Below are 26,541 nucleotides of genomic sequence, written 5' to 3' on the forward strand. Positions count from 1 at the left end.
AGGTAAGTATGCCATCGGAACATAACTCTCTTATTAGATACTGTCTCACCGCCCGTTTCGCTGCCACCTCTATACTAATTCCAATTCCAATTTCTATTTTATTTCTATATCTTTTTCCTGATTATTTTGCTGCTTTCTTATGGCTTTCTTGCTGCCTATTGCCAACTTTTGCTGAGTTTTAGGGTGAGGTACTGGGCGGTAGTGGTTTAATGCTATAAGATTACTATAGAGTATATAATTATAAAACCACTTTAATTATAGAGCATAAAAATTAATTTAATTAACTATAAAGTTTTACTAGTTGACACGGTGAGCGGGCCGCCAGAAACGGCTCCCATTGCACCGCCGCCATCGACCGCCTGCCCGTCTCCACCATATGCTTGCCCCTTCGGGTTTGGCGCCCTCACCCTCCCCCCCGGTTTGGTTTAGCTCTGTCCCTAGCCGCTTTTACCGCCCCGGCCATCTGCCATCTATCTACAGTGAGGTTTAATAAGTATTTACCCACCCGCATTTTCACCCCACCACTTTCAAATATAAGCAAGGTAACGAATAGAATTCTAGCGTCCGCGGAATCATATTAGAGGCCTAATACGAAAGTGGTTATAGTTATTATCCTTTTTTTTCTTAAAGAGCTGATCATATAGGCTATCGCAGAGCGTCCCGTTATTGCCTATATTGTCCCCTGTGATAGTTAGGAGCTTTGGCGCGATGCCTAGTTCGGCGAGTATCTTCAATATAACTTCCGCTAGATTCTCTCTAGAATGCGGTCTATTGATCCCGGTGAATCCGAGAAGTTTATCCCTCTATTTAGAGTCGGGGTGATCCAATGACTAATAATACCTATTATCGCAATCTGATTTTCCGACGGCCAAACATCAAGCGACAAAGCGAGTGTGCGGCTGCTCGTAGCAAGCTCCTCTTTCACGTAAACCCTACTTGAATGGAATTCCTCTTTGAGTCGGCTGAAAAGAGTAAACATGGCGATGCGAACCGGACAAGCAAAACAAACACCTCTAATGCGTCGCTCGTGACAGTGCCAACACGATTTTCAAATCTCTCACAGTTGTCATTAAAGCCCTTAAATGGTCGTCAATATGGATGCATGAAACCGAAAGCAATATTTTGCAGCTTAGAACTAAAATACACAATGGAGCAACTCATAATCAAAATTCGATCTACAAAGCTGGTCGTGGGGGTCTCATAACTTGAAAACCCTTCTCTTTCTTCTTTGGGCGTTTGAACATTTTCGCAGTCCATGTTGACCAATCACGAAGAGCGCTTTGATCTTCCTGAGATTCTTCTGCTCCTTTGAATGAAGGCGGAATCGGCGAGCTCAGGCGATGAGCCCATGCCCCGTAGTAAGCGTCTGATTCTCTCACAGAGTAGTCAACGCCTGGCCTGGTAGTGTCCTCCATCAGTTCATCGCATGAATCCGGAGATTCTGTTGATGAGATTGCATCACTACACAGAGTTCCACGGGGCCCTTCGTTCGATATCTCCGGGGCACCTGATAAACTCGATGGCTCGTGGTGGAAGGTTCGAGGTGCGTAAGAATGGCGTGGCTGTCGATAGAAGACAGAAAAATCGGTTATATAATGCCTCGTGTAATTTGGTATTGTAGGAAAAGAGCCCGCCGAGCCTTCCAGACCATCCAAAGGCGAAGATGGTCCCCCAAGGAATGCGAAATCATCGCATGGATCCACTGCTGGAAGACCCTTAGTTGTCGATGCTCTTCCATTCTTTTCAATGGAAGACCTGTAGTCTGGCCCTGGAACCCATTCATGTCATTCAGTTGTGATCTCCGATTAGTCCTAACTTTCCTCAAGCCAGCTTGAGCGAGCCGCCACAGTGCAACGAAGAGAAAGCCAAAAGTGATCATAATGCCATGAAGACATAGCATCACGTAGCCAATCCATTGTTTGATGGTTTCGTTTCGTAAGTATGCAAAATTGAGGGTTAAGCAAACGACTAGAAACCGAGAAATACTGCACCAAGCAGGTATTGACAAGAAAAACCTACCACCAAGTGATACGACCAAATGAATGAGAAGGAAAATTTCAATCCCCATCAATACAAGGACTTGGGACCTTCCCCAGTCTTGCAATCCACCAATCACGATGCCTTGTAAGAGTGGAACCGCAGCCGGCAGATATTGGGCCGAACACTGGCAGGCCCGTATCACATATCTGGTCGACCTTCGTTGCGGGAAAAAGGGACCCGGGGATGTCTGATCACCGGAGTCCTTTTGAGCGATTGCATGTCGGGTTATGAGAAAGTTTGCATAGACAACCATTGCCATCGACAGCCCAACAAGAATAATGCGGTAGTTGGGTAGATATCCAATGAGAATCAACTCGTCCGATAGATATGAAAGCAGAGGAAGGCTGAAGAACGATAGAATCATGCCAAAAAGAACGAAGCCCGCGTTCCAAGAGACCAAACTCAACTGAAAGCCCCTGCCAAGTTGCGAGAGGGCCAGGAAGAGCATCAAAAAACCCACGAGGACAGCGAAGACGAGGATTAGTAGGTTGATAAACGCGTCAACCATAATATCCGGCATCTGAGGGAAACCAATCATCTGCGACATGTATTCCAGACCGTACGATCTGTTACTGACGTACATTCCATCTTCCACTCCAGTGTAAGTGAAGCCATGGTCGATGGGACCAGTCCAATAAAGAAGGGATGACCAGGCTGCCTGACTGATGATTGGCTGGTAGAAACCGGGATACTCCAATGTAAGTGAGCCAGCCAGAAACATAAACTGAAGATACCGAATGTAGTCAGATAGTTCGAGGACGACTGTCCACACAGGGCCGAAAAGAGACTGGGCCGCTCTGTTCTCAAAAATCGAAGACCATCCCGATACATCCTTGCAGTTTGTCGTCCACGATGCAATTGCAACTAGAGCCATCACAGCAACCGGAAAATACGTGAAAGCCCTAGAAGCTGCTGTGCCAATGTCCGGGGTGATCTTCGGTGCTGCACAATCAAGTACAACGCCATCTTGAGTATTGAAGCTGATTTCTGCAACGATAGTTTGGAGTCGATGAGCATGAGTAAATGAGTACAAAATCTCGAGGTTTGAGAAGAGTGAGCCTTCAGGACTACAAAATCATGTCAGCTGGCGGAGGATAGGAATTGAGAAATTTGCCGAATCAAATAACGTGACTCACGGTGTCAGTGTGGTAGTAATTGGGAGAGGACAATTGCTGCTAAAATTCAGCACAACACCAGTCGGCACACCGAGCGCGTGAAACCCTAGGGAGTCTTCCAGCCGTGGCAGATCGAGATCGCTGCATTTGAAGTACTCTACATCGTGGATCGCTAGTATTGATAATGACAATACTGTTGAGTCATCAAATGTTTCCAAAGTGCCGTGGAGACTGTCGATCCGAAATGGGCTCTCCAATGAATCGTACTTTTCGTTGGAGCCACACGGAAACTTGCGAACCCATGCAGCTTGACATATAATGAGAGCAGAGAGGAAAACCCAGATGTGAGACACGGGTCTCAGCTGCATATTGGACCTGTCTTAGACATGCAGCATGAGTAGATGATTGATGCCAGAAGGATTTGTTGGATAAAAATAAGTATTGGATTTCCTCGCGGCGGAGTACCCGGGGGAAAGACTTGGCAGGGGGTCGACGGATAGAAATTTTACTTCGGTGCCCAGGCCTGGAGGTGTTCACCTGGGCAGGCCTAATTGTGACTAAGCACTCACTGACAGCCCTGGAGTCGGTCCCCTCCTGTCAGTGAGCCAAAGCAAAAACACAAAAATCTGTTGAACATGCAGGTGTCTATGTTTGACAGACTAAGCAGTCTTCGGACGGAGTTTGATGGAGAGGGTATTTAAACCCTGATTTACTAGTTTAACAAAAAACTTCTTTTTACTTCTACCCCACGTAGTACTCCACTACAACAAAATCAATTAATTCAATTAAAACCCTATTTTTCACCCACCATACCATCTTTATCAATAATATAAAATAGCTCATCACCAACATCGAGACAATCTTTACCCCTTGAGGCCTCTTCTTTTCCCCTTAAGAGCTTCATTGGCGCGACGCCAATAGTCTCGGCGTCTGGTATTTCTATCCTCGAAACCGAAGGTCCAATCTAAATTCTTTTAGAGAACGGCGTTGTACTCTCGAATTCCCTGAAATTGACGATAATAGGGATTTCGATGCTCCTTTTATTATTCGTCTGGATTTTGGAGTCAGGATCTTATAGCTTTGTATCTTTTTTGATTGTTTGTTTTATAAGATTCAGATCTCGAACAGCTGCATTCCTACTATAGTCCGATTTATATACTTTGCAACTTTGTAATACATGATTTACAGTACCTTCCAATATCTAAAATATTAGGAGGTGAATAGACCGAATTAAGGAGTTCAATCCAGCAAATCAGAGATTTTCCTTACGTATCATCTAATGCTTTATTAGAAGGTATACGCCCCTTTTTTTTTAGAAAGGGTACCATCCTTCCGGTTTCGAAGCTTGAACTTTGACACGCCAAAATGGGAAGCTGCAGACGCGATACAGGTACCTGAACAACGAGTATGTAGTCCGTACATTACTCGTCTCCTCGTTAGAGCCTTCCGTTTGCTTCCTGTGGCATAAGTTCGGACATACACTGAACCATCCGACTCCGGCTTCCCGATAATATTTTACTGCTTGAGTAACTTCAGATATAGTATTGCCGAGCAAACGCCGGTAAGTAAGTGGCGAAAGTATCTCTCGCTTTGGCCAAACGGTGTTAGTGCATGTATCCTTCTAATGCAACAGGTGAGCGTGATCTGTCATACCTGATCTTTCGGTAAACATGATGGCCAGGTCGCCGTGCTCTGCGGGGTACTGTGGATTTCCAAGGCAGATCCCATCCATATCCCCATTTGGCATCGGGTACTTGGCATCTATGAGTCGCACACCATATCCAGTCTTATCCTCAAAAAACACAATTTCATCAGTGCTTTTCACGGGAAATGACATACACTTTCCATGGCGGAAATTGTTGAACACGACAAACAATTGGAAAGATCTGTTTCGCCGAAGGACTTGAACCCTGCTCAACCCTGCACACCACTTTTTGTTGGCTAATGGAATCTTTGTCCGCGGTCGCGTGAATATGAAATCCGTCACAAGCCTTCTCAGTCCCTAATCAGTCCTGGTTTCTTCTGACCTCACTTCTCATAATGATCACTTACCCATCGAAGGTGACGCCATATCCAAAGATGCTCTCAATGAAAGCATGCAAATCTAAAAGCCGAGTTTGAGATTAGCAAACCCTGTAATTGTCGTCATCAATACGCAAAAAAACAACCTTGTTTGCAATAGAATTCTATAAGTTGGACGGAAGGACCGTTACTCATTAGTTTCCCTAATTTCTTCATAATATCTCGAGCACCCTGGCTGGCTTGGTCTGAAGCCACGGCCGTGAGAACACTGGGTTGCTCAGTGCGGAATATCTGAACCGAGTTGGTTTTCATCATATCCAGGCCAATTTTCAAATCTTCCAAGTCTTTGTTTTGCCGGTTAGTTGATGTAAATCTTGGTCTGGGACTCAGGTCATGGCCTGGTTATCACCTACCTCCAAGGATGCGATCCGCGAAAGACCCTTGCGCTGTCAAATTGACGATTCTCAAAGCCTCAGACTTCCTTGCTTGATCGTGATTTAGTGAGGGGCCGAGCTGAGGGCCTATGACTGTGGTACTTCCCCCTCCAAACTCGAGTCTTTTTGATGACCCAGCTTCTCCGCCAGCCCTTTTGGGGTCCAGAACCGAAAAAGACTGAACAGTAAAATTGAATCTCCTGGTCTCTGGATGATGCGAGGAAAGTCCCATGAAGCATGACTGGAGGTAGTCTCGGTCTTCGGGCGTGTCGAAAGAAAGTGAAACTATGCAAGTCTGCTCATTGTTCGATAGATCGACCATGATGCTCGGCAAACCTTCGCCAGAGTCATGAACACTGTAGACTACTGGCGAGTCTGGGTCAAGAACGAACGAGACGCTCGATGTGAACTTTGAGGAGTTGGGTGTGGCTAGCACCATTCGAAAGATAACCGTTTCTGTCCTTTGTTGGCCTTCGGCATTTATCGCCTGCTGCTCAAACAACCGGACAACGCATCGTTCCACTGGCTCTGTGGGAAAGTCACCGGGGATGGAGTAATTTCTATAATGAGCGAGCTTGACTTCGTTGTCGAACAAAACTCTCTCGTCGACGCGAGGGCTGATTCGGGAAACAAACTCACTTATGTGAGATGCCACGCTCCAGTGTCTCCTAAATTCAGATCCTTGGTCAAACTCTGCTGAGAGACGAACGCCTCCTGCAATGCATATCCACATGCATTTTTGGTCCAAGTCCCATTGCACGTCTTGCCATGTGATAACATCGTTTCCATGAGAATGTATAACAACTTGGACCAGCTGGGTTTGGCTTGCAAAGATCCATTTGCTCTGAGAGCTATCTCTCTCGCGAACAATGGAAAGTATGCAAGCGAAGGATGGGGATGGATCCGGGTGTTCATTTGTCCACAGGCGCGTTTCGAGGAAGCTGTTATTATAGTGAAAGGCCAGCTCTATGTCAGAGGTAATTATAGGCGGTAAACCCCCGATCCCTGGCCCACCGAGCCAAGCAGTAGAGGAACTTCCAGTAGGAATGTAAACACCAGACTCATGTTTTTGTGAAAGCGACGGATAAGGAAGGAAAAGTCGCAGGTCAAATCTGCCGTTGGTGATCTGACCAATTTTGTCACGCTCAATCCGTGTCATGATAGTTTCTAGTGTGCTCATCAACACCGCAATGGAGCGATATCTCCGGGCAATATCTGAGTACAGCTCGAAAGCAGCAATGTGGACTGTGTCGATCCTATCGCGGTCCAAGTTCCGAAGTTGTGCTGTTTCAGCATGCGACGGTAATATTTCATAGCAAATCCATTGTGCCTTCTTCAAGTCGCAGGCGACTTGCAACAGCGCGTCCATCATATCTTGCGACGGTTGAGCCGAAGCCGGCATGTGAGAGTCAGGGATCTTTTTCAACCCCGTAGCACCTTTCAAAGCCCACCACTCTGCTACCCGTAGCCATTCCGAGAGAGTTACAATGGCCGCTTGTTCGCTTTTCTGCTTGAAGGACTGGAATATCGGTTTCAGATGATTCGACAGAGGGTCGTGGAAGGTATCGTCTCCCACAGAGCTCACCCAAATTTCTTCCATCAATTCAAAGAAGCCTTTCACAACTTTCAACTTTTCTGATGATGGGTCCGGGTTCCGTATATGTCCTTCAGACCCGCAATCTTCGTTGAAAACCGTTGCGGATGCTCGGCTTTCAGCGCATGCGGGACCTTCTAATGTCGGTATACCATCCCAGCATCTAGAAGACGTGGTCGATGATGTTTCTGGTTGTCTGATGCGAAGCGCCCTGGGCAGAAGAGTTAAATCGCAATTTGCCCTTCCTTCATTGCTTTGCTCTGGTTTGGGGAAAGGGAAAAGCAACTCGTGAGAGGAAGACACAGTTTGGCCGCGCTCGGGCATATGCAGTGCTGCCTTTGGCTCTTCATTTTGCTCTTCTGATTTGCGTTCATTATTATCGAAGCGTGTATTTTGATCTGACTGGGTCGGTGACTGAGTTATGCTGTCAATCTCGGGGTCATCTGTGGCAGAGGGCATTGCGGACATGCTTTCGTTCAGGGCCAATAGGGGAATGCTGACTGATTTTTGATGACATTAATAATTTTCTACTCACGCTGAAGATAATTTTGGGCACGAAGGGTAGTAGCATGATTCATGAACACAGGATGGAGTGATGGTCACTTACCTAGTGAAGATGAAAGTCGATTCAATCGTTGCGCAAACTCATCTGCCTCTCAGGTTTTCACGACCAATTTGGCTGAGGCTTGCTCAAATGTGTAGCAAAATTCCAACTTCCCTTGCTAACTTGCAGATGTATAATACTTGTAATGGCAGTAGGTCACCAAAATGACGGTACAAGTAAGCCGAAAGCCCTTCCCTCACTTTGAAACATGGCGTTCTTCTTCCCCATCAGAAAAAAAGGCTGTTACCGCGCTAGTTGTTTCTTCTAGTGGAGCATGTTCCAGAGCATGTTCCAGCTCAGCTCCCTGGTTCCTTCCACAAGTCTACTAGGTTGACGCTATAATTTTGCCTCATTCTGGGATTATGTATGTAACAGGCGGACGGATGCATTTAGAAGAACAGCTGTTTGGTGATAATCCATTGCTACGTACGGGACTTTACCGATTAATCGATCGTCGGACAGAATGAATTGGTAGTAACTGCGTGATATGGACGCCATCATGAGGCCGAACACATGTAAGAATGCCCCCCCCCCCACATCAGGAGATTTCGTGGCCCATGTTTATCGAACGTTTTCTCCACTAGAGGGCCCTTTTTGGAAAAAAAAAAAAGTCAGGTGATGAAATCAACGAGGCTAGAAACTGACCATCGCCATCATAAAGAAAATTTGCAAGGAGGGAACCCAAGAATACGTGCTCGAGGAGTATTGGTGGAGCGGATCGGCTTCGTAGTATTGTTGGAACACACCGGCACCTATCCGGGAAGCATTCATTAGAGGTGATTATTTCATTCCATTATCGGCTTCCCCAATACTGAGCTTAAACTTACTATTGAGCCAACCGAAAGCGCAGACCGAGGAGCACCAGGTGCCAAGAACACGAAGCCACACCCCCCGGCCACCATCTGGGGCGTTTCCGCCTGACCAGGCAGGCAATATGAGTTGCTCAGTATTGTCGTCTGAATCGTGTGTCTGCCCGCCTTCCGCGGCTGATTCTGGGCTCGAAGTAACGGGAAGTGCACACTTTTCTATGGCACTTAATGCCAGTCCACCGGTATGTGATGAATACATGGCCGATGGGGCACGTATATTGAGTTTTTGTTGTTTGCGAAGAGGGAAATTAGGACGGCTGATCTGAAAGTCCAAAATTCCATCAAGTACACTGTCGAATGAGCAACGCCGCGACTCAAATATGTTTTGATGTTCACAATGTAGGTGCGAGCGAACAACCTTAAGTGTCCGTTATTTCACTATTTTCTAGGTAGTCTCTCAACTTGCCACAGTTTCTTGTCCTCGGTGCGGTATCGACATAGCCGCCGAGTCCGCCGCCTTGTGCCTCTTGTTGACGGTACCCGTTTCTTTTTATAAAAAAAAGAAGAAGAAGAAGAAGAAGAAAACTGTGAGACAGAATATCATTGAAAATTGCTTCGAGCTGCCGTCCGGAGCCTTATATTTCCAGATGCCAGATGAGAGATGATGATGCGTCCACCGTATATGCGGCAGAACTACGAATCATTGAGATGGCACTTGAAGTGGTTCTCGAAAGCACAGAGCCATGGGATAAGCAGGCAAAGAACGGGGCAGTCATATTTGTAGAAAGCCAAGCAGCGCTGAAGGCGCTGAGACGGCCGCGGACACCGTCAGGACAGGTCTATCTAGCAGGATGGCTCGGCCTGATCCAGTGGCTTGCTGGCAGATGTGTCCGGATAGAGCTCAGATGAACTCTTGTGGACCAACACGCAAAAGAAGCAGCCCAAGAACCGGACGGCCCACAGAACCCTCTTAACCGAGGTATATGTCTCGCAGCCGGAGCGAAACGGCAAATTTGCAGAGAAGCGAAGCTGGAGTGGGCCAGGACGTGGGCTAAGGAACGACCAGCCGCCCGACGAGACGCCTGATTAAAGCACTAACCAATAAAACGGTAGAATACTGGTCGGGCCTACGTAAAGCGACGATATCGATTCTGGCGCAGCTTCGTACTGGGCAAATTGACCTAGGGGCTTACCTGAACCGTACCAACCGACGCGAAACAGCGCGGTGTAGTTGCGACCTAGCAACCAAACAGTAATCTACGTTCTGTTGGAATGCCTGTTACACCAGGATAAGCGAGACTGGATAAGAAGCGCTCTTTCCGATAAGGGAATTACTCTTAGTCGAGACGAACTCCTGATACGACCGGAGGCTCACACGGGGCTGTGGCAGAATTTATAGTTAAGACTAGCCTCCTCGGCCAATTTCAGACAGTTGACCCTATGGCTCTAGGCGAGAAAGGGGACGAGAAAGGAGCGGAGATAATGACCCCTTAGACAGTGTGACGGAAGAAGAAGGATGGCGCCTATTAGGAGTGCAGTGCTAAGTCCACTATGCATACTCCCTTGATCTAAGCGAGCGTACAAGCGGCAGCCGATAAGACTGGACGGTTGGAGAGAGGAGGGCGTGGGAATGGTGTATGTTGAAGTGGGCTCGGGTCCTACCATCGACCAGGGGTAATAACGTTCGTTCTTTTTGGTTTTGTGTTGACCATGTTTACATCCGTGCATTTCATTTGTTTAGTCTACATCTTTCCATTCGAGGGCGATTGATCAGAAATTCGCAAGACGAGTTCCTTGACGATCGCCTAGTGGGCTAGCGACCACCTTGCAGCTGTCGGCAGGCCTGACAGCACTCCCGCGTAGGAGCATATATATAGAGCGAGCTACATGGGGCAAATGAGTTATGAATCTCGCGCTCGATTGAGGTGCATCATCGCCCACTCAAATGGGACTTTGGAAATAATCGCTAGATTTGCGTCGCATAGTCGCTAAGAAAATACGGATTGTTTGCCCAAAAGTAATAGTATTGAGCGGTTAATATTTGGTTCTTCAACAGGCTATTATTGAAATGGCGGTTGATTAGCAAATTTGTAGTGATATCAACCGGCCAACATCTGGGCAAATGACAGTAGAAGTGTTGGTTTTTGGGGGTGAAAGGTCCAGCTTAGGTGTCTTGAAAACGGAAGCGCATCTCTAACCAATTCCTACAAAGTTCCGGCTAAAGGAGAGGCGTTACGCCCAGGAAAACTTGGTAGCAAGTCCCAATCAGTTCGAAGTCCCAATCGGTCATGTCAATATTAGTGTCATCCCCGGGTACTCCATCGGTAAATTCAGCAGATGAGGAATTGCCTTTGATTCGTAGATCAGTGGCACAGTCAACTGGAATATCGGTGCTGCCTCTTCCCGCGCTTTCCTTCTCCCGTAAAGCGCTCTTCTTCATCAGTGTCAGTATTGTCCATTTTGACTCAGAAATGGATTGCGCCTGAGGGTGCCGCCGGGACCTCTCCTACACGAAGGCGCTTTCGACGGCCGCCCATGCGCGATCGATATTTGGCCCTGTGTGTCGCAGAGTAAGATGCCACAAAACATAGTAGCGTGTGACACTGTGGGTAAGCCTCAGATAATCAAGCAAAGTCCCCGAGTAGCTCATCAGCGAGCAGCTGGTTGTTGAGTTCTAGTATTTCCAAAGCAATTTCTAACTATTGTTAGAAATAGTAATAGTAGAAAGTAGGTTTAAATATATATATTCTACTCTACTACTTCTATTTAATTCTAATTTTAACTATTTCCTTTATCTATAAGCTACTATACTTCTATATTCTAAACAGTTCCTTAATATATAATTTTATAATAAGGACTTAAATAATATATTAACTTCCCTTATACTATATAATATAAAAAAGCTATATTATTTAATAATAAAAGTAATAATACCGATATATATATAAATAATAGTATTTTATCTAAATAGTTAGTAGTCTTATATAGCCGAAATAGGAAATACTAAGTAGAATTATACTAGCGTAGGACTACGAAAGGCCTGGCAGCTCCATAGGCGAATAGAGTGAGTGAGATAAAATCTTCTCACCTGGGCGGTTTCAAAGAAGGCCGATGACTCAAGGGGCTCGAGGGCATTCAAAACAAAACATCAAAAATCGGTGTCGCATTATCTTACATCAAGGGGTTAGCACTACAAAGAAACACAAATTTCCTTTCCTTTAAAGGGTTATATTATCATAAAGGCCGTGCATCAGGTTATATTGTAAATTTGGCAAGGATTGGCTTGGCGATCGCCTGTAGCTGCGAGACTCTGGACCAGGTGGCACAGCAATGATTTTTGGTTTGTTGACAGGTCAGTCGGGATTGTGATTATGCATGGACAGGGATATTCCGTCAAGTTTAGATAGTGATGAGTTTGTAAACATGCATGTTGTTATCACACCATATATCAGCTATGCCGGTCATAGCAATGCTGATACATCATAGACAATTTTAAGGCCGTGGAAATAATGCTTCACTGGGGAATGAGAAACTGGACCATCGGCTTCGAATATATCAGGCTGGACTAGAACTCGCTCCTCGGTCTTGTAAGCTAGGACAACACCGAGCAGAAATAGTATAGGGCTGAACCACGAGAACAACTGCGCCACAATAAATTTTGCAGCCTGGAAATTTCCCGTCGGGAATGTGTGCCAAGTGCTCGAGACTTCATTATTGAGTCAGAATGAGTTCCTGTGAAACCGGTGGACTGCAATTGGGGTAGCTATGACGCTGAAAGGGAAAGGGATCAGCCCTAAAGAGGATAATAAGGGGAGACGAAAAAATCCCGCGAGCCAAAAGGGGCCAAACGATGGGATTGCCAAGACTCGGCAGGTCCCGCACGTGAAAATCTCTCAGGTCAGCGGTTAGATAATCCACCTTTTCAGCCATTTCAGCCACTCGAAAGCGGCGGGCAAAGTGCGGGAAAGTCCCGGGTTCTAGAGCTTCCTAAGTTGTGGCTTGACCTACTGGCCAAGAAGGTAAAGAGCGGGTCGGTTGACTTTTTCCTTGTTCCACATCTGACCGCCAAATATATCCAAACACACATTCCTGATTTCGACTTTATATATATCTTCTTCAAAAATCACCATGGCGACATTCCTCCAGTTAAATGCCCAATCTCTAGCACACGCTCTTGTTGAGCTCTAACACCGGCCGGCCGTGCGTGTACGTGCTACTGCGTGTTGCCGATTGCTGCAAGTCCAAGCTCTTTTCAACCCTCCCTATTCGCCTACCACCCACCATCCTCTTTTCCCGTTATCAAAAAAAAAAAACAAAGCTGTTCCTTCGGAGGTTCAAAGCTGCAGGCTTATCAAAACCCCTTTTTCCCGACTTAAAACACACCAACCCCTACTCACCGCATCGATAACGAAAACACCCTGCTGTCTGGCCAGTGCTGTTTGAATTGGACATTCTCAACCAGTCCTTGCCTCAGATTACAACCCCGTGCCAAGTGTGCTTGCCGTTCCACATTCTTTGTCTCCCGAAAGGTTCTCAGGGGTCCTTCACCGAGCTTTGGTGAACGCCGAAGACCCGTCAAATTCCCATCTCAACTTGGATTTTGACTGATATTTTATTATTTTCCGCCATGGCTGTCGACTTATAGCCCGCTCTAGCCCTTGAGATTCTTTGTACTCCAGTGCTGTTTCTATATCAACTTGGACTTCTCCCCCCGATTTTCGTGGACAAGTCATCGCACATACCCTTTTTGATCTTGATATCATCCTCAATCATGGCCCCCAACCTCTTCCTCTGTGCGCGAGCCATCTTCTGCCCTACCTACTGGTTCCAGAAGGGCGACCGCGACAGCGATCTCAAGGAACAACACTGGCAATCCCCCGTCCCGGGAACATACAAGTTCCTCCCGGGTCGCGGATGGCACCTCATCCATCGGGATGGGTGCGAAAACGATGAAAAAGTCCCTGCTGCACTAGTCTACTGTCGCATCCTCCACCGTTACATGTTTGAATCTGAACTGGAGGAGCGCTGCCGCTGGTTCGATGCCCCGCTGCACAAGGGCGGCCGCCCGGAAAAGCTGCGCTTTTTCCTCCTCGACGACGGCATCCATTGGGTCGCCGGCTGGGATGCCCAGGGCAGCTTCATTCTTGGCCCTTACCCCAAGTGGTGGCTCGACGAAGATGGATACACCATGCGCCGTGGTGCCTCGCCTCCCACCAGTGCCAACGTGTCCCGTTGCAGCAGTATCATTGCTGGCAAATTTGACTGAGCTTGTCTCAAACCACAACCCCCCAGATTGTCAGATGACAATTCTTCTAATGATGATTGGAAATTCCATCATACGTGTATACCCATTCTGTTGGCGCTTTTTCGATATTGCAAAGCGATTTAGCGTGTCTCTTTGATTCTCATGATAACCCACAAAAGTTTCTGGTTTCGGTTTTTATTTTCTTTGTCATAGCGATGGATATGTTCTCAGGTTTCTTTCTTTTTTTTGTCTTATAGATCTCAGGTTAGATTAGACTTTTAATGATCCAGGGGTTTCAATGATCTACTTGATCTACAGGGCGCACGTTTTTGTCTTTTCTTCACATCGGCGCCTCACATTCCTCGGACGATTAATAACATACCAATCGAACTCGGGAGACGGACCGTTTTGCCGAGTTATATATCGCTTATTTCCACCTGAATTCCTATAGGGATCATATGATCAATCTGAAGTCCAGAATCTCGAAAATATTCCGAAAATTATTCGACTGTCTTGGAATGCAAGGGGCTACCTATATTCCGATAAGAAAACTATGTATGTACAACCTTGGAAGCCCAGCCCAGCGCCCAACATCCACATTCTATCCCTCACAATTTCGCCTCGGCTTTAACAAGCAGCTTTTCCAAGCCCTGCCTAGTCCGCTCCTCCATCCCCGTCTTCCCAACCCGCATAGTCTCCCTCAATACAAAAACATGTGTATAAGTCCCAACCATCTTAACATCCTCTTCACCCTTACGGAAAATACCCACTTCCCAGGTAACGCTGGACTTGCTCAGTCTATTAACGCGCAGCCCAACCTCTAGCAGATCCGGGAAGCGCACCGAGGCAAAGAAATCGGCGTGTGTTGAGACAATCAGACCTATTTGGTCGGCGCCAGCTGCTAAGTTCGACGGGGAAGGGAAGTTGGAGGGCTGGCCGTGAGTCGGCGCTGGGTTTGGGTTGTTCACGCTAAAGGGGTCCATGCCGCAGTGTTGGATTAGGTACGTGTTCGCGATTGTGTCGAAGAGGTGGGTGTACACTGCGTTATTGAGATGCGCGTACATGTCGTTGTCGAACCTGTGGGTGCGGGTGTTAGTGTCGGTGTCTGGTAGGTTTGCGGGTGTCCGTTCGGAGGTCCTGATACTGACCATCGGGTCTGGTGTACTTGGTGGAAGCCATAGTCGCTGCGCTTGCGTTGCCTCTTGGCTTCGGACTCTGGGGTAGCCATTTTCTGTCTTTCCGGTGGGATGGTTAGATTTGGTTCAAGCGTGATTCTACAATAGATTTGTTTATGCTTCCAAGCTTGATATAACAAGAATGTTCTCCGCGCGGACCTCGGCATATCGGTGATTAGGTAATTTTGATGGGGGCGGGCCCTCTAGGGCTTCTTTGATCCACTTCTTTCATCTGATCCACCACAAAGAAGTAGATATATATCGAGGCTTTCATCGTATATATTTAGTAGTGTCTCCGTCCGTATAAAGATCAGGGCTTATGGAGCTTTATTTAGAATTGTATTCGGTATTCAATTAATCCTCTTTTCAGCCTTTTTTTCATACATGCGTTGAGAAATCGCGCAATAGTTCATCAACATGCCTAGAGCTGGACTTCAAGCTTTGATTCTATGCGGTCCTGGGACCTCATTTGGGACTCTTCTTAATCAAGAGAAGACTCCGAAATGTCTTGCCCTAGTCGCTAATAGACCGATGATCTATTACCCGCTAAAGTTCTGCGAGACATCACATATCAGTGGTGAGTTAAGAACACTCAAATCTCATATCGCATTTTGGTTATTATGAAGTTTACTAATTGTTCCAGATGTCACACTGATTACATCTCCCTCTGTGCTTGCTCATATCCAGTCTGCTTTACAGCAAAACCCTGATTTAAAATCACTTCCTATGCCAAAAGTCCTCGCCCCTCAAGACCTTCAAGTGACAATGGCAACAGCACAGTTGCTTCGCCTTCCTGAGGTGCAATCTTGCATCGAATCCGACTTTTTGCTCCTGCCTTGCGATCTCGTCTGTGAACTCCAGGGCACATACTTGCTACAGATGTGGATGGCGTCTCAAGATCAGACCGTAATGGCTGAGGAGGAAAGACACCGTCGAGGCGGACTTTGTGTGTATTATCATGCAGCAAATGCCATGAAAGATGAGGTTTCGGATCTGATAGCCGTTGAACCACTTCGGCAGACTAAGATATCTGCAAGATCAAGTCACAGACCAGCTAAACTTCTCATGTCTATCGGGATGGACACTGTGAAAAGAAACCTGGAATGTGATAAGGGTTTTCTTCTTCGTCATTCATTTGCGAAGCGAAAATCCACACAAGCCAAGATGTTGACTGGCTACCGCGATGCACACCTCTATATTTTCCCCTACTGGGTCAAGGACCTCGCACGGCGTCAAGAAAGACTAGTGTCCATTAGCGAAGATCTCATTGGGCTCTGGGCCAAGTCTACATGGCAGCGGGGACTGCATAAAAAGCTAGGAATGGATACTTGTTTGAGCCAGCAGAAAGAAAATCTTGGAGAGCACGACTACCGGGAATTGAGCACTATCACCCACCAACGAGCACAAAATGATATCTTGGAAGTACCACCCCTTCTAGCATATCTTCATACAGGATCTATGCCACTTGTCAGTCGTGTTGATAATCCCGCTCTTCTATTATCTACCTCCCTTCGTCTAGCCAAACTAGAATCCATTGAAGAGGTCGACCATGCAGCTACTCAATCCCCATTCGCCCATGACCGAAAGATCGCCTCTCCTGAATTTGTGGCTTCAAACTGTTTTATTTCGATGATCGACTGTCTTCTTGGGTCTAATGTGATTGTCGAGAGACATTCTGTTATAAAGGAATCTTGTATCGGCCCGAACTCTAAGGTCTGCAGTGGTGCCCGGATCACGCGATGCGTTATTCTTGATAACGTTGTCATTGGAGAACGCTGTGTGTTAACTGAATGTATAGTTGGAAGCGGTAGTTGTATTGGCAATGAATCGGTGTTTAGTGATTGCGAAATCCATGAGGGATATGTTGTTCCTGAGCAAACTGAGGCTAAGAATGAGAAGTTTATGCCACTTTTTGAAGATCTGGAGGAGGACACCGATAACTCTGACATGTTTGCGAATAGTTGCTAGTGTCTATTTCTATTTATCCTAATATTTACATCCGAAAAGACATCTAAAAAGGCCTCTGAAAATACATCTGAAAACACACTCGAAAGGTAATGTAGAAGAACCATATGAAGTTCCGATATCCTAAACCAAATGAATCGGTTCATTAAAATACTCACGGATGGAGACCGCAGGAGCAGTTGGCTGTTCTTATACGTAGCACTACCAAAGTCTATCTTTTAGGCCTGAATAGTAATACTTTGGTAGTATTCTCTGGGAACCAAGTGGTCACAAACTGTGGCATTTCAAGATGATTAACAACTGTATCGATAGTCTCTCCGTACCTGGGCTCTATGCTATGGGTAGACTAGTCATCATACCAAGTATAATACATATAATATACAGTTAGGACATAGACAAGGAGCCGATAACAAGAAAAGTCCACGCAAGACGAAGGGATAAAGACGATGAGGGTAGACTATTTGTGAAAATATAGTAACACCTAATATCGAGTGCAACATAATGAGTCTCACACCTTCCCTGTGACTTCGAAAATCCATCTGTCAAGGGCATGTCGAAATTTAAGATGTACAACACAACAATCCGCTTTTCAGATCATAGTTCCACATGTCACTACCAAGACCGCTCCAGATAAACAAACTTTCACTGGGGTCGTACTTGCGCTTGATCTCAAGAAGCCTTTCGTAGTTGTCGCCATAAAAATTATATTTATCGTAGCGTTCAGGAGATAAATGGAACAATAATCCAAGACATCCACAATCCAGGACATCCACAATCCCTCTATATAACAAACTCGATCCAGAACCTCATCTCATCCAAGATGAGAACAACAATATTGAATCTGATGCCATAGCCCCGATATAGCTGGCGTAGCCCTTTGCAAGGAGCTACCTCGTTTGTTATGTATTCCTGAGAATGGTGGAATATTGCAGTGATCTAATAAAAGGGAAAGTATGGATGCATGATGGTGGATTACTATAGACGGGATGTATGCTGAAACTTGATCAATTTAAATACCTAATAACAGCATATAGCACAACATTAAGATTTTGTGTGATTCCATTGCTTATTTACACTTTATCTTTACCCTGCGCGTAGGGAACCAAATACATAAACTTGAAGTAGTTCAAATATGCAAATCCCGTATATGTAACAGGGACATATCGGGCACCTCTCCGGATCCAGAACATTGTACACCTAGCTGCCCAGCGTGCCGAGAGTATAGCTGGGCCCATGGGTGACTGAAAAGCCGATGGGACAATATGGCGGTAAATTATATCAGCGTCGTCAAAGAAAGAACGAGCATGTGGAAGAAAGCGTCGTTTTGACAGGGAGTAACGTTGCAGCTCTTTATTTCCAAAGGCTGGATGAAATTCGATTTCACTACCAACATACCATAATTCGGGGAGCGTTGGACTGGTTTCGTTGATAGGTCTGTTTTGTTTGAATAGTTGCACCAGCCGGACTGCCGAATTGCAATTCGATTCCACTGCATCATGGCCTTTGGTACCATGGGCTAGGATGAGAACGTCACACGCAGAAAGTGCTGTGATAGCCGTTTCGAAGTTTTGATGGTCCCAATCAACCCCGAACTTCAAACTGCGAATGCTCTGTACTCCTTCTTGTTCCAGCTCTGCCACAATAGCTCGCCCAAAAGCTCCGTTTCCGCCCGTGATCACAAAGCGTTTGCCTCGAACGGAGTAAGAAGTGCCCCATACCCAGTCAAATAGTTTGATAAATGAACCAATGTAGCGATCTGGGTAAACATGATGGAGGGCGTGATACTCTGGGCCAGCAAATATCCAGTTGGGATCTTTCGGGGCGGTTTTGTATACCAGGTGATTTGAGTCCCGGCCACTCGCGAGGATAACAACAGTTGTTCTAATTATTTGAATGGCAATCATTGACCAGAGATGACCTTGTGTGATCCACAAAAGCCCGATAGGAGTCGCCCAAGTAGCAAGAACATATCCCAGTGCGGTTCCAAAGATTTGAAGCCCTAACTCAAGCGGCAGCGCTTGAACCAAATTTTGCCATAGATACTTGTCGTCGAAGTTCATATTCCGAGTAAAATAGAGATGATGGAAACGGTGAATACGTGCGAGACGCCGAAGAAGAGGATGAGATGATGTGTTGGTTCGATGCAACATATAATGGATCACATCGAAGAACAAAGAGCCTGTGCAAAAGAGATAGAATAAGGATAATAGAGAAGGAAGAATCAGATCACGCAAGAAGGGTTGGAGGAATCCAACCACCAAGGCAGGGATTTCATCAATGGATGCCGCGTCGACTGAATAGATCATCTCGATATTGAATTTTGGAAAGGCAATGAAAGAAAATATTGATGCGTATCAAGCAATTTGAGCAGTGACCCTCTTGCTCTTTCGAAAGATGCAAAGATCGATAGGTGTTTCGAGAGTACCGCAAGGCCGATCTTCAATATAAGGACTCCCCTTTTCAGTAGATTCATGCTGGACCATTAGCATAAGGCACCGATATAACAACCTTCGAAGGGTCTAAGTTGATTCGTTAGTAAGACCGTTCTCCAGTCCACCCAGCGAGATAACGCTATCCACACCCAATCCACACCCAACCCAAGGGTCATAGATTGATCGAAATCGGCTTTATCAACCAGGCGAGTGTTTGTCGTATTTCTTTTTTTTTACGTCTTTTTTTGCGTCTTTTTTTTCTTTCGCTTTTTCTTTTTCAATCTAGCCATATAGCATATACCTTGATCAGTCATTGCAATCAATGTGTATTTCAGAGAAAAATAATGGCATAAAGGAGTGAAGAAATGTTGTCCACAGCCCCACTGTAAGAGAAATGCGAGAATACGAGTACGCCAAACATTTATTTTTATATCCGTGGACACTTGTTTCAGAACCCTGGAAGGCTGCTAGATTAGATCGAACCAATCAATGCTCAGGTACCTAATTTGTAATTTTATTTTTTCTATCCCACAAACCAACATAAAGAGAGAGGTTTGACCTTAACTTGATACATTGTTACCTGGTGCATCAGGCTACAGTATTATACATATAGTTCCCATTTAGGTAATTGCTTCAGTGAACTTTTAGTGAACTTTTAGTGGTCTTTTTAGTGGTCTTTTTAGATGCTTTTTTTGTGTATACGAAGGCGGTAAAAAAAAGCATATTCTGTGCAAGAGACTTTTCTATGTATCATAAGAACTATAAAATTGACAATTCTGTAGGCCCATCTAAGATTAATATGCACTTTTATATAGGGCTTCTAATAGGTCTGGCCTCACCTATATAGCAGAGTAGCTTCTATTGGGATCACCTGACCCTATTTGTCAGGACTGCCAGCGATATATAAATAGCTTCCTCTCCCTCTTCTTCTTCTTCTTCTTCTTTTCAATGCAGTCATATTGCCTGCTCTCTCTTCTCTAGGGCGGCTCGTGAGGCGCGTGCTCGCCAAATTCGGGCCGAGTTGCTAAATGACAACCTCGAAATTCAAATCGAGAGGCAGCTGGCCGTAAGATGCCATGATCCTAAAGCTATACCATAACTAACATAGATATAACAGACAGAATTTGGCCCAACAAGGGGCAGAGATGCCCAATATACCTCGTTCCCTCACACACGACGGTCGGCCCATGGAGGCCGTGGATCTTTCAACACCTGCGGACGCGGCGATGCCCGTGGTGACCGTGGCCGTGGGGCCGGCCGCGGTGCTGTCCACGGGGCCGAAGCGAACCTCCCCCACCACGGCGCACGCGTCCGTGAGGTAGAAGAGGCTCCTGTAAGGGAGCAAGAGAATCCCAATGCCGCCCAACAGGGCGAGGAAGCTCTCATTGGGGAGGAAGAAGAATATCACGACGCCGCCCGCGAGGGCGAATATGCCGAAGAGGAGCTTGTTGAGGATGAGCCAGGGGGTATGCCTATGGATACTAGATCGTTACTATATGGACTACAGAAATTCACTAATAGCACCGCAGCCTATGCTCTGACCTTAAATATAGCGAATTCACCATCGTGTGAAGGCGAAGAATATGCCGTGTATAAGTGCATAGTTTGCACAAGATCGGATTTCTTTACCAAAGACTAAAAGAATTAAGAGTAAAAGAATAGAATAAGAAAAAGGAAAAAAAAAGAACTTGGATCAAAATCAAAATTCTCCTCACTCCTGTCGAAGAACGAGGGATAAAACAAGCTGTATTTATACTAGATTCAACGAAAGTCTGAAAATCTGGAGGTACGGTGGAGACCCATCGCTTTCTCTACCCATGACAGAGACGCCGAGAAGTAGACCGGAGCATTGTAGAGGTGGTTTAGTAGTATCAAGGGACAAGAAATAGGAGCCAAGCGTTGTCACAAGTACGGGCGACTAAGTATGCCACCCGTTCATTCTCTCATTGGATATTACCTCCCCGCGTTTTTCATCGCCGGAGACATATACAACAAGAATCGTTAGGTTCTTTTTAGATGTCTTTTGAGCTGTCTTTTGAGCTATGTTTTGAGATAGCTTTTAGATAGCTTTTAGCTATCTTTTTAGGTATACACGAGAGCGGTAAAAAAAGCATGTTCTATATGAGAGACCTTTCTACATATAACCTTTGACTATATAATTAGTTTCCAATCCCTGGCCGGGATATACATTCACATACTTGTAAAGTGAGAGTGGATCTAAATTAATGCCTGGCAATATGAACCAATGAGAGAGTTATGAACCAGTGGCATACTTAGTCGCCCGTACACAAGGCTTGTTTCTCCTGACAAACTGCGGGTTAGTAGGGTTTGGGTTCGATCTAATTATCTCCGATCCGACGATTGTGGCTTATACGGCCCCAAACCCACCGTGGGCGGGCTGCCACAGTCATTAGCACGCCTTGTATTCATGAGGCCCCACTCCCATAGACCCTAAGTGGTTTGAAATATGCGACCCTCAGCCCCCAATACTATCTCCGATCCGAGATGTTACTGTCTTTAAGATTCTTGGCTGCCATTGTGGATGTTAAGTGTAAAGTGTTCAGCTCTTAATAACTTGAACAATAACAATATTCCACACATTCACCATGACGACTACGACCACTATAACCCACTTACCTAGTACGCAGCTCCTCGGTAGAGCCAACCTTCCTACGAATAGCCGAATCATCCAGGCGCCTCGTAACAACTGCTAACAAATCTTCTAATCGTTAGTCGCAACACAAATCCATCACACTCCACGCTCCAGCCCAGACACAGCAACAGACAAAACCTACCACCTATCAGGCGGCGCAATAACTGGAATAGTAGTCGTGTCTTTCGCGGCCGTCGCTATCGTGTTGCTCATCATCCTTCGCAGAAGAGTCGTGGGTTGCTGCGGCCGTGATAAGACCCCGGTGGTCGATATCGAGCACGCCTCGTCGCCGCCCACGTATATGCCCCCGCAAACGCAGCCTGTATTACAGAATGGCGATTTCGTGTGGCAGGCCTCGGAGATGTCGTCGGAGCAAAATGCTATACATGAAATTGGGTCCATGGACGCCAAGTCAAAGGGGAACGGACGGGTTATCCATGAGCTTAATTGAGACTACGGGGCTGGGGATGGCTGTCCACATGTATGGGGTAATATGATGATAATGGATATGTCGTCTTTGGAATCCTTCAAACTGTCCATGTCAACGGCAAACACGGGGATTTTCGTCGGATTCGCATTGTGTATCAAGGCCCTAGTCCCTGAAAACATAGGCAAGGACTAGGACCTCGATGTGACCTTATATAGGTGTCGTCGGGAAGCGAGAATTGGGTTAGAAGGGAGGGAAATACTAATGTGGGGGGGAAGAGAGATTGATGTTAGGGAAATTGTCTAGGGGTCTCGCGGGAAGGTACGATGACCGGGCTTCTTGTGACGTATGCAGCTCGATAAGCCCTAGACGTCAAATTTGAGCTTCTTGAAAAATAATAGGAATGAATCTATATAAGTGTGTCGGATTTCTTAGTCTTCGTAACTTAGCTTTCTGAACTCTTCAACAATCTAATCTCACATTGCACCATGCACTTCGATGTAGTCCCGTCTGACAAAGTTCAATATGTACAAGAGTTGTTTATAGCGATTTGTGCATTGGATTCTCATTGACATGCTAGACATACTGAGCAGTATCACGTCCTACAGTAACCCAGCCTAGTTAATCATCAGCGCCCCAGATAACTGCGGGTATGCCTATACCTCTGGCGTGCAGATACATAGCTGGAATAACCTCACAATGCTTTACATAGTTATGATATTGAAAACTGGAAGGTCCTCGGACCGCCATGGTGGCGTAGACCTCAACCTTGAGTCCATGGGTGTATATTATGGTTAGTAAGCCTTTCCTTAAAGATGATTTGGAAAAGTAGTAGATTCTTTTGGTTATTTTAGTTAGTTGGACTCATATATATCGTTCATACACACCATACATTGATCAAACTTTTCTACTAAAAACGAAGAAAGTTAAGTTTAGGAAAACCCACCAAGAAATGCCAGTGCGGCGTCAATTTCAATCTTGTCTGAGATACTGGCATTAACTAGGCGCTTCTTTACCAACTAACTATATGGCACTGTATGCTTGCTGAGTTTGGGTCGAAAGCCATCTAATATATACGACCGACTAGGTATAATCTTGGAAGAGGCTGAAGAGCAAAGTGAAAAAAATAGTTGAATGATATTCAAGATTGTTGGCATCGCTTTTGAGACATTAAGATACAGAGTGGTCATTCAAAAATAAATATGTGCACCAGAGCTTTGAATTTTCGGGCGCCACACCAAAGCTGTCTATGATGGTGAGATAGTGTGCAAATAGGGTATTGAGAAAGTTGCCGTAGGTTCAAAAAAAAAATGCAGCCGTGGGATCAACACAGCAGCACCTCGCATAGCGCCTAATTGCACATGGGAGCAATAAAGGTTGCCAATGAGATTGGTCCTGGTGTTCGGCAGTGGTTTAGCCGGAAATGGACAGCTGTGCCCGTAAGAAGGCTCCACCCAATGAGTGGAAGACGAAAAGACCAAGAGCATGGTTCGTAGTCCTGGGATGAGAAAACTTCTTGACTAGACAAGATTTGATGGTGTCAAGGAAATGGCACAAAAGGCCAAGAATGGCAAGACATATTACATCTTGCGGAAAGTATTGCCAGAAGCACTGCGGCGTTCCTTGGCCCGGAACGATGTATCGGTCTTGTCGTAGCGCACTTCGGGGGCAGCGCGCTTCGGCTTTCCGGCCGGGTTGAAGCTCATCTCTTGCTCGCCGACCACACCAACCCGTCGTGCAGGCTTTTGTCTCGACTTCATGTTCTGCGCACGGGAGCCGAAGGAGCGGTCCCGGGTGGAGTTGGCTTGATTCGAGGAAGATACCTGCATACGAGGCGGAGGCCGCTTCGTCCGCTTGTAGTCGGCAGAAGAAATCTTTTTGGAAGCTGCTGTCTTGGCGGGCTTTTCCGCCTCGCTGTCGGAGTCGGAGTCGGAGCTTGAACCGGGCACGTCGTCGATGGCTTCTTGCTCGACTGCTGTCAAGCCACGCTCCTTTCTCGAAGCTGATTGGGGGGCAGCAGCCTGAGGAACCGTACTGGGGTTCAGCAGCTGGAATTCGCGTGAAGTCTCGTCGACAGCGAAATCCTGGTCCTCGAACAGCTGAGCGAAACGGCCACCACCCAACACATTCTTGTCCTCGCCTGCAGAAGGAGTAGCAGCAGCATCGGCCATTTCCTGGTCGGCCGAGCCTTCCAATAGGCGCTTGGCATGCTTGCGCTCCCTCTTCTCCTCCGCGTTCAGCATCCTCTCGGCCAGTCTCCTGTTCACCTTGACCGCAACCTTCTTCTTGCCACGGATGCGACTCTCCCGCTCCTTGTTCATAATTTCGGCCACCTTCTTCGCTCTGGGGTTTTCTGTGTCGGGGAACAACCCGGTGATAGAGTTATAAACAAAGTTCGATACTTGGTAGCCCTTGGAGTAAGGTACCATCTTTCCGGACTGCATGTAGGAGGCCAAATCAATGGGGTCTCCGCCTGCCTTGATGAGCTTGGCGTCCCATTTGGCGACCTCCTCACTGGGCACAAGCGTGAAACCGGGCCAGACAGAACTAGACTGAGCAGACTTGAATGCGCTGGGGTCATTTGGATCCTCAGCCATCTCTTCAACGAGGTTGTCCAAGAATGAGCACCATTTCGGCGCGGGGCCAAGCTGCGGGATGAAGAACGAGTGTTGTTGTCGGCCTTCATTGGCTGTGAGGAGCATGCCGCTATCCTTGCACCAAGCAACAGACTTGAGATCCACAGCCGGTTCAACAGAGGTCCAAGGTTTTTGATCTTCGATATCCCAGAGCTTGATGATGCGCTTATCGGCAGAGAGCAACTTGGGTTCAATTGTCGCAGCCTGTGTTGCAGATGACTGCTCGAGGAATTGGAGGGTGTGAATAGGGAACCCGTATCCCTGGTCCTTGACCTGGAAGGGAACGGGGGAGCGCAAGTCGTAAAGGTGAATGAGACCATTGGACGAGCCAGTTCCAAGGCTCATGCCGGAGCGATTGAATTCTAGAGCTGTGATCTCTGATCGCTCATCGTGTAGTCCAACCTGTGTGGGTGTAGAGAGCACACCTGCGCGTCCCTTAGCCCTAGGATCCCATAGCTCAACTGTCCCCAATGAAGTTCCGAAGGCCAACAGATTATGACTCTGCTCCGCAATAGCACCGGTGTTGACCGACCCTGTGTTAATTCCACCTTGGAGAGTTCCGCCACCTGTGGATGTAAAATCGTCACCGCCGACGTCAACCTCAAAACTCCGCATGTATCGACCTAACTCCAAGTTCAATCGGTATACCTCTCCCATGCCATCCTGGTTAACACCAACTGCAGGAACAAGCACTTCAGTCGACTGGCGGTCGTAGACAAGGTCACGTCCATATCGGGGAAGTCTGGTGGTGTAGTGACAGCCTGAGGGGGTGTGGAACTCAAGAGATCGATCAGACTGGAGGTGGAGGGATTTGGTGTAATCGGAAGACAGTAGGATAAAAGTGGTGTTGAGTGAACTTGTATGACGCGCCCATGAAAGGGACAATTGCGGAAGGTAGTGGGTGTGGATTTGGGGCTTGTAAGTTCCTGCAAGCAGTAGTGGTGTTAGGGTATATGCGCTCTCAAGAAAAGATGGGGGATCACTAGTACGAACCTGTGCTCATAACCCATTCTCCATCCTCACTGACTCGGACACAGTGACTTGCTTCCTCAAATTCAAAGTCTTGCAGTAATTCAACTCGATTGGCATACTCGGGGTCATTCTTCAAGCTGCGCTTTCGTCGTCTAGCAAGCCATTCGGGAAGCGGGCGAGCACTGTCTGAACCCGAGATGGTATATACCGGGACCTCGGACGGGTTGGACAGCTTCATGCTGGTAGATTCTGGTGTAGAAAAGGCCAAGCCAGTTGTTTTGAGGTGATCTGCAACTGATTTGCAACCTATCGGTGTTGGCGAAAGCAAACCTGCAAAAGATTAAAAAAAAAAACTGCGATAAAAAAGCCGCTGATAGCGATCACGTGATAAACGGGCCTGGTGATTGGCCCGAGTGTC

The 26,541-nt window shown here is 46.6% G+C and overlaps 11 protein-coding genes across 11 annotated transcripts; 5 read left to right on the forward strand and 6 right to left on the reverse strand.

Annotated features, from left to right (window-relative positions):
- Positions 1-1,175: 1,175 nt before the first annotated feature.
- N7455_001429 (uncharacterized protein) lies at positions 1,176-3,523 on the reverse strand (the record flags this gene model as incomplete). Its single annotated transcript, XM_065603996.1, has 3 exons — positions 1,176-1,768; positions 2,020-3,107; positions 3,177-3,523. 3 exons carry the CDS (start codon positions 3,521-3,523, stop codon positions 1,176-1,178), a joined length of 2,028 nt encoding a protein of 675 aa, XP_065462487.1.
- Positions 3,524-4,776: 1,253 nt separating this feature from the next.
- Positions 4,777-7,673, reverse strand: N7455_001430 (uncharacterized protein; the record flags this gene model as incomplete). Its single annotated transcript, XM_065603997.1, is given in 4 exon segments — positions 4,777-5,146; positions 5,208-5,259; positions 5,324-5,575; positions 5,591-7,673. The coding sequence occupies 4 exon segments, from the start codon at positions 7,671-7,673 to the stop codon at positions 4,777-4,779; spliced, it is 2,757 nt and encodes a 918-aa protein (XP_065462488.1).
- A 769-nt stretch (positions 7,674-8,442) lies between these two features.
- On the reverse strand, positions 8,443-8,877 carry N7455_001431 (uncharacterized protein; the record flags this gene model as incomplete). Its single annotated transcript, XM_040951900.2, has 2 exons — positions 8,443-8,561; positions 8,637-8,877. 2 exons carry the CDS (start codon positions 8,875-8,877, stop codon positions 8,443-8,445), a joined length of 360 nt encoding a protein of 119 aa, XP_040818121.2.
- A 395-nt stretch (positions 8,878-9,272) lies between these two features.
- N7455_001432 (uncharacterized protein) lies at positions 9,273-9,708 on the forward strand (the record flags this gene model as incomplete). Its single annotated transcript, XM_065603998.1, is given in 2 exon segments — positions 9,273-9,506; positions 9,517-9,708. 2 exon segments carry the CDS (start codon positions 9,273-9,275, stop codon positions 9,706-9,708), a joined length of 426 nt encoding a protein of 141 aa, XP_065462489.1.
- A 3,681-nt stretch (positions 9,709-13,389) lies between these two features.
- Positions 13,390-13,884, forward strand: N7455_001433 (uncharacterized protein; the record flags this gene model as incomplete). The annotated part of the gene is made up of 1 exon (XM_040951499.2): positions 13,390-13,884. The coding sequence occupies one exon, from the start codon at positions 13,390-13,392 to the stop codon at positions 13,882-13,884; it is 495 nt and encodes a 164-aa protein (XP_040818609.1).
- A 587-nt stretch (positions 13,885-14,471) lies between these two features.
- N7455_001434 (acyl-CoA thioesterase) lies at positions 14,472-15,233 on the reverse strand (the record flags this gene model as incomplete). Its single annotated transcript, XM_065603999.1, is given in 2 exon segments — positions 14,472-15,000; positions 15,012-15,233. 2 exon segments carry the CDS (start codon positions 15,203-15,205, stop codon positions 14,472-14,474), a joined length of 723 nt encoding a protein of 240 aa, XP_065462490.1. The 5' UTR covers positions 15,206-15,233.
- A 336-nt stretch (positions 15,234-15,569) lies between these two features.
- N7455_001435 (uncharacterized protein) lies at positions 15,570-17,006 on the forward strand (the record flags this gene model as incomplete). The annotated part of the gene is made up of 2 exons (XM_040951165.2): positions 15,570-15,615; positions 15,682-17,006. The coding sequence occupies 2 exons, from the start codon at positions 15,570-15,572 to the stop codon at positions 17,004-17,006; spliced, it is 1,371 nt and encodes a 456-aa protein (XP_040818410.2).
- A 1,067-nt stretch (positions 17,007-18,073) lies between these two features.
- On the reverse strand, positions 18,074-19,063 carry N7455_001436 (uncharacterized protein; the record flags this gene model as incomplete). The annotated part of the gene is made up of 1 exon (XM_040951042.2): positions 18,074-19,063. One exon carries the CDS (start codon positions 19,061-19,063, stop codon positions 18,074-18,076), a length of 990 nt encoding a protein of 329 aa, XP_040818672.2.
- Positions 19,064-20,463: 1,400 nt separating this feature from the next.
- N7455_001437 (uncharacterized protein) lies at positions 20,464-20,976 on the forward strand (the record flags this gene model as incomplete). The annotated part of the gene is made up of 3 exons (XM_065604000.1): positions 20,464-20,501; positions 20,579-20,901; positions 20,957-20,976. The coding sequence occupies 3 exons, from the start codon at positions 20,464-20,466 to the stop codon at positions 20,974-20,976; spliced, it is 381 nt and encodes a 126-aa protein (XP_065462491.1).
- Positions 20,977-22,041: 1,065 nt separating this feature from the next.
- N7455_001438 (uncharacterized protein) lies at positions 22,042-22,539 on the forward strand (the record flags this gene model as incomplete). The annotated part of the gene is made up of 2 exons (XM_065604001.1): positions 22,042-22,135; positions 22,169-22,539. The coding sequence occupies 2 exons, from the start codon at positions 22,042-22,044 to the stop codon at positions 22,537-22,539; spliced, it is 465 nt and encodes a 154-aa protein (XP_065462492.1).
- Positions 22,540-24,095: 1,556 nt separating this feature from the next.
- N7455_001439 (WD repeat NOL10/ENP2 family protein) lies at positions 24,096-26,361 on the reverse strand (the record flags this gene model as incomplete). The annotated part of the gene is made up of 2 exons (XM_040951714.2): positions 24,096-26,077; positions 26,145-26,361. 2 exons carry the CDS (start codon positions 26,359-26,361, stop codon positions 24,096-24,098), a joined length of 2,199 nt encoding a protein of 732 aa, XP_040818521.1.
- Positions 26,362-26,541: the final 180 nt, after the last annotated feature.

This window comes from Penicillium solitum (assembly GCF_028829755.1).
Source record: "Penicillium solitum strain IBT 25940 chromosome Unknown utg000001l_segment0_segment0, whole genome shotgun sequence".
NCBI lineage: Eukaryota > Fungi > Ascomycota > Eurotiomycetes > Eurotiales > Aspergillaceae > Penicillium > Penicillium solitum.